This window comes from Plasmopara halstedii (genome assembly GCF_900000015.1).
Source record: "Plasmopara halstedii genome assembly, contig: Scaffold_1583, whole genome shotgun sequence".
Lineage (NCBI taxonomy): Eukaryota > Oomycota > Peronosporomycetes > Peronosporales > Peronosporaceae > Plasmopara > Plasmopara halstedii.
In genome coordinates, this window is record NW_020188494.1 from 20,629 (window position 1) to 27,198 (window position 6,570).

The following is a 6,570-nucleotide window of genomic DNA, read 5'->3' on the forward strand; positions in this document are numbered from 1 at the left end:
GACCCCGTTACACAAACGATGGGTTGGCAAAGATCAAGCAATTTAATTAGCTCTAGAATGTTTTTTTCGATTTTCGATATTGTGCGAGCCGAATATCCTTAAACTCGCTGATATAGCTGTTGATTCTCAACAGCAAGTATGATCCCCGCAAAGGCATGAAATAAACCACGTAGCTTGCAGCTGCCATCTTGCTCCTGACTGAATGCCATAATCCTCAACTTTATACTGATTGCGTGACTGCTGCGATTGGTCGAAATGCAGCATACTTTGGCCCTCTAAAAAGACTTATTTGCTGAAATCAAGATGAAAGCATGTTTGGCAAAAATGCTATCCAGGGGGCATGCTAAAATAAAACTGTAGTGCAACGCGGTATCTTGTCGCTTTAATGTAGTGAGCACAGCTACAGGGGATGTGTTTTGTTCGGATCAGGAAGCCATGACTTTCTAACGACGGGATTAATCGAGTAAACAAGCTAAGTAGCCATCGATCTGTCTTATTTCGCCAGTAAAGTAAAATTTCATCAAGGCCGGTCGATAGTAATTACGGAAAATGCGAGCAGACACATGATACCCGTAATGAAAAATTATCTAGCGACCATGACACAAAACTTCAGTAGGTGGCGCAGCAAAAATTACGATGATTCAAAATAGAATACGCTAGATTAAGCAAACAGCCACAATGGCATACAAGTGATCGAACAGCAAACTTTTGGTGTCCACAAATTGAAAATAGTGATAACTAATAACTTCGACCATTCGTTTTGTTGAAGTACCTAATCTTTGTGAGCCACTTAAATTAATAACTCCGTGATTGTAGCGACTATGGTTGTGATGGCGAACAATGTAATACTCAGGATATTCGACTTACAATATTCAACGGATGAAGGTCATCGACAAAATCAACGAAAGCATTGAGCGCCAAGAAGTTTTCTACTCGTTCGAGTTTTTCCCACCAAAGACGCTTGCGGGCGTGGATAATCTTTACGCACGCATGGACCGCATGGCAGCACTGGAGCCGCTTTTCTGCGATATGACATGGGGCGCTGGCGGCTCCAGTGCGCGGCTCACACTGGAGCTTAGTGCCAATGCGCAAAAGCTTAGTGGCTTAGAAATGCTCATGCACATGACTTGCACCAACATGACCGAGGCTGACATCAAGAAGGCGCTCAACCAGGCCAAGGATGCTGGCATTCAAAACATCCTCGCGCTGCGTGGAGATCCCGTGCGGGGGGCGACTAGCTTCGACGAGTGCGATCGCGGCTTCTCTCACGCGATTGATCTCGTGAGGTTCATTCGCAAGACTTATGGTGATTACTTTTGCATTGGCGTGGCAGGATATCCTGAAGGTCACACGGAAAGTACGGACAAGAAGACTGACACCCAATATCTTAAAGAGAAGGTTGATGCTGGTGCCGATTTTGTCATCACTCAATTTTTTTATGACGTGCAGATTTTTGTGAAGTTTGTGGAAGAGTGCTGTGCCATCGGTATCACTGTACCCATAATTCCCGGGATTATGCCGATTCAAAATTATGGTGGCTTTGAGCGCATGACGTCCTTTTGCAACATCAAGGTGCCAGACGCAGTGCGCAGATCCTTGGATCCCATCAAAGACAATGACGAAGCAGTAAAGAATTTTGGTGTTCAGCTTAGCATTACGATGAGCCAGCAGTTGATTGATGCTGGCGTGCCGGGCCTGCACTTCTATACGCTTAACTTGGAGCGTTCCGTGCGTCGCATTCTGGAAGGACTGTCATCATTATCCAGCCGCGTCCCGCGTCGTGAGTTGCCGTGGAAGATATCCACGCTCTCCAAGCGTGCGTCAGAGAGTGTGCGCCCGATCTATTGGTCTAATCGGCCTAAAAGCTACGTGCATCGCACCGCCATGTGGGACGAATATCCGAATGGCCGCTGGGGTAACAGCGAAAGTCCAGCTTTCGGTGAGCTCACGGAATCGCATTTTGCGCCTTCGGGTACGTCAACGCTGAAAGAGCGTCGCGCCATGTGGGGGGATACTCCGGCCACCAAGGAAGACATTCACCATACTTTTGTGAGATATGTACGTGGTGAAATCTCGAGTCTACCATGGTGCGACGCTGCACTGCACGCCGAGACGTCAACTATACAGCAGGAGTTAGCCTCTGCTAACTCTGCTGGTTTCTTAACGATTAACAGCCAGCCACGTGTGAATGGAGTGGCTTCGGACGATCCGATATTCGGTTGGGGAGGGCCCGGAGGTCGCGTGTACCAAAAGGCGTACGTCGAGTGCTTCGTGTCGCCTGAGAATATGAAAATTGTAATCGAAAATTCAGCCAAGAAGCCTTCGGTGCAGTATCATGCCGTGAATTTGCATGGTCACTCATACTCGAATGCCAGTAAATCGGCTGTGGCCGTGACGTGGGGTGTTTTCCCGAATAAAGAGATTCTGCAGCCTACGATTGTAGATAGTAGCAGCTTTTTAGTGTGGAAAGACGAGGCATTTGCGTTGTGGATTAAGATGTGGGCATCATTGTATGCAGAGAGCAGCCAGTCGGAGAAACTGTTGAACGAGATATACAGCACATACTTCCTGGTGAGCATCGTAGACAATGATTTTATAAACGGCAACATTTGGGAATTGTTTGAAGCATCGGTGTCCCCTGCCACCTTGCTGTGATTCGAAGAAGAAAGAAAGAGGCAGGTCTTGAAAAGATTGTCCTCCCAGTCGCAAGAGATTCTTCGAAAAAGATTGCAGTGTCACTGGGACGATAAGGCTTGGCTGTGCAAGTTGCACGAAACTAGCTGAAGTGGTCATTATACGACCGAAGGAGGAGCAAAAAGGTCTTAGAATTATAAACTGCTTAACAACATAACACCATTTCGTCCACCTTTCATCTTTAACAAAATTACTGATACAAAATAGCAATTTTCAAAGATGGCGAGCGACGTACCCAGCGTTTGCGTGCGTGAGCTCTATGGCCATCACGGACCCGTAAATGCCGTGCGCTTTAACTGTATGAGTTTGATCAAAGTTCTACTGCATCCTCTTTACTTTTGATGTATTGCAGCCAAGGGTACGTATGTGATGACTTGTGGCCAGGACAAAACGGTGAAGCTATGGAACCCGCATCGTGACGACTTGGAAAATCCACATAACGCACTTTTGATCCAGACGTACAAAGGTAGACACGGATACGACGTGCAAGATGTTACGATGTAAGCCAAAAATGCACAGAGTAGTTGACTTGCAAAGTTGACAACTGATTGCGATGTATACGGTGTACTTCAAAAGAGCTCACGACAATTCCAAATTTGCATCGTGCGGTCGAGACCGAGACATTTTTATGTGGGACGTGCCTACTGCTCATGTTACTCGCAAGTTTGAAGGCCACGAGCATGTATTTGGGTTTGTCCGTGAGAATTTGTAAGTGTGGGTCCATGTTGACAAAAGTGATTTGTGGTAGAGCGTTAACTGCGTGCGTTACAACGCCGATTCATCCGTATTGCTGAGTGGTTCCTATGACAAGACGATTCGAGCTTGGGATATCAGGTGAAATGCTTTTGTTTTCGGGAGAGTTATGGTTTGCTTACTACCCCTGCTCAATAAGGGCACGTAACGCATTCACACCGATTCAAGTAATGGACGATTTTAAAGATAGTGTCACATCATTGGTCGTCACGGATTATGAAATCGTTGCAGGGTAAGAAGCTTTCTGTAAACAAGCATGAAAAATATCGTCACGCTGCATTGCAGGTGCGTTGATGGGACAGTGCGTACGTACGACCTTCGCGCTGGTCAGCTCTTCTGCGACCATATTGACGGTAACTCGATAAATGCTGTAATTTGTTCGTCTTACAAGCTTCTTTGCTGATATGTCAAATTGTTCTGATTTGATAAAGAGCCTGTAGTGTCGATCGCCCAATCCCCTGACGCGCGTTTCATGATTGCTGGATGTCTTGACGGCTCCATCCGGCTGATTGAAAAAGCCAACGGTACAGAAATCAAAAGGTAAGACAGCGTAGTAGGTTTTAGTATTTAAGTTTGCTCATTTAGTGATGATGTCAATCAAGCTATCGTGGGCATATCGTGCAGAGCTACAAAATCGAGTGTGACTTCTCGAGCGACGGAGCGTATGTGCTTAGTGGTTCTGAAAATGGAAAAATATACTGGTGGAATCTTGTGGATGCGAAGAATGCGCATACAGTTATTGCACATTGCAAACCGGTCCGGGTACTCGAGTGCCATCCGGAGAGTAGCATGTTTGCTACAGGCTGTATTGACGGCTCCGCAAAGGTTTGGTCCCATTAATGCTATTGAAATTACATGACCCCACGCTAGTTTTTCCTCTTGAAATGTATCTGAGTTTCATGATAGCGTGTAGCGCATTCCACCAACTGTCATGAGCAGATCATTTGCACTCGCCTTTTTATTTTTACTCTTCGTAAAAAGAGATGCAAACACTTGACTTTTCTCTTTGGCTTCATAAATGGATTTACTGGCGTCTTCGGCAATCTTGACGAGCCGCACATCCTTTGTTTCTGACAATTTTTTCGCTATTCTTCTCCGCTTCTTTCCCTCCTGTGTTTTTGTATGCTCGTGATCACCGTATTCCTTATATTTTTCTTGTGTTGGTTTGTTGTTCTTTTTACCCCGTTTTTCAGCTGCTTTGACCTCTAATAGTTTCTTCTGCTTCGCCTCGTAATGCTCATCATTCAAACTTAGCATCACAATGTCCTGCTTTCCGAATGTTTTACCGCACACAAGACACTCTTCCGTACTTATTGTTTTAAGCGCCCGCTCCGACAGCACACATCCACAAGTAAATATCACTGCAAAGGGCTGCTTACCATTAAATTCAATCATTGTGACGGGGCAGCACCAGAGTGCGTTCTCTTCTTCCTTGTCGTACATCACACGGCAAGTGACGACATCTTTGATAGATGTGATGTGGCAGAACCTTTCGGGAATCGACTTGGCAAGCAAATTTTCTAGCAGTGCCTGTTTATTAAACAAATTACCAAGACGACATGCTACTACGGGCTCACGTAACTGCTCTGAGGACAGAGCACAAGTACGCGACTTCTCTAATCGGAGCACTTCCTGTTCAGCCTGCTCTCCACGCGACTTGACATTCGCGTGGCGCATAAACTTTCGCTTCACGGCGATCACACCGCCGTCGTTTCCCATGCTTGTGTAAAGGAAGTCTGGTATATAGCAAAACTTGAAAATCAAATGAAAAAATCACAACTATTCTTTGTTAGCAAAACCTATGTAAATTTCTCTTTGATACTGAAATTTTGTATACCAACTTAGTAAAGTAGGCTTCCCAGGATTTTGATAACATGCGCGCACTCTTAAATACGGGTTTGACAAGTTTGACATGTTATTGATCAATAACGAAGTGTTGCTGCAATGAGCTTTGTAAGACTGCCGTTCGAAAAAGGTACGAGGGGAGCCATCCTATGTAAGAATTTGGGCGATGCAACTCTTGATAAATTATACACTGTGCTCTCAGCTTCCATTTGTACATGTGCACCACATTGAAAAAGGTTTAGTAACAAAACATTTAAGTTGTGATAAAACTAGCTATGTTAGGTTCTGGTGCATCAGCAAATGCACGTTACATACATTGTGTCAGATTTTACCTAACATTACACTGTTTGCACTTCTAGAAGTAATGCAAGAGTTTGCGGAGTTCAGTAACTTCTGAGGCTACCAGACATTGACTTTATTACAGGGTGATTACGATATTTATGGCTTTGTGGCAAGGTCAGTTGTAGATACGCAAAACTTCTCTATGTCGTTTGTCGTTCAACACACAGTTTGAAGTTCTAGGATGAAAATTATTAGATTGCAAAAATACGTCAGCTCTGTGCTTCAAACTCACTTTGTGGAAGCTGTTTCGCAGGCAAAGCGAAAGGTAAACCAGATAACCCTGAGTTTTTGTACTCCACAGATTATACTCTACTAGCAAAATTGCTACACGCTGTTTTAATTTAAACATAACTCAATAGGAGACTACGCAACCAGGTGATCAACTTCTGATAAATAGAATTGGCCGCTTCAGCAATAGCGAAACTTAAAGATATTTCTCTTCAATTTTGCAGTGTGTGGTATACGTCGTAACTGGGGAGGGTGCAAGCAGCAATCGTGTCTACTTTATGCTTACACATTTGCACGATTGTATTGGATACAACACGGTAAATTTGTACAAAATTATTCAGGGATTGTGAATATTATCCGGGGATATACAAACATTATTTGGAGCTCCGACGGTATGAGAGCGTTAGAAAAGGAAGACATTGTTAATACCGGAAATAGGTATAATGGGTAATTGTCGGAATAGAATAGATATCAAAATCTGTAATTTTTGAATACTTATAAATTAACAGATTTTCCCAGTTAGAGTCCAGTCCCGAATAGAGCCCTCAAAAATACAATATCCACTACCCCGCTATGATGACTTCAGATGACCTGACAAAAATCAGGGAAGAATAGTATGGACGATTGCCACCACAGAAATTTCAACATTTTTTTGTCATCGACTTGTGGCACCCTGCCACCACTGACAGGTATGGCGGAACGGCGCAA

General features: G+C 44.3%; 3 protein-coding genes across 3 annotated transcripts; 2 read left to right on the forward strand and 1 right to left on the reverse strand.

The window, feature by feature from the left end:
* Positions 1-879: 879 nt before the first annotated feature.
* PHALS_01592 (methylenetetrahydrofolate reductase) lies at positions 880-2,655 on the forward strand (the record flags this gene model as incomplete). The annotated part of the gene is made up of 1 exon (XM_024716012.1): positions 880-2,655. One exon carries the CDS (start codon positions 880-882, stop codon positions 2,653-2,655), a length of 1,776 nt encoding a protein of 591 aa, XP_024581653.1.
* A 258-nt stretch (positions 2,656-2,913) lies between these two features.
* Positions 2,914-4,287, forward strand: PHALS_01593 (mitogen-activated protein kinase; the record flags this gene model as incomplete). The annotated part of the gene is made up of 8 exons (XM_024716014.1): positions 2,914-2,992; positions 3,047-3,194; positions 3,271-3,376; positions 3,443-3,528; positions 3,587-3,679; positions 3,733-3,800; positions 3,879-3,987; positions 4,050-4,287. 8 exons carry the CDS (start codon positions 2,914-2,916, stop codon positions 4,285-4,287), a joined length of 927 nt encoding a protein of 308 aa, XP_024581654.1.
* Positions 4,288-4,344: 57 nt separating this feature from the next.
* Positions 4,345-5,166, reverse strand: PHALS_01594 (Uncharacterized conserved protein; the record flags this gene model as incomplete). Its single annotated transcript, XM_024716015.1, has 1 exon — positions 4,345-5,166. The coding sequence occupies one exon, from the start codon at positions 5,164-5,166 to the stop codon at positions 4,345-4,347; it is 822 nt and encodes a 273-aa protein (XP_024581655.1).
* Between the last annotated feature and the right edge of the window lie 1,404 nt (positions 5,167-6,570).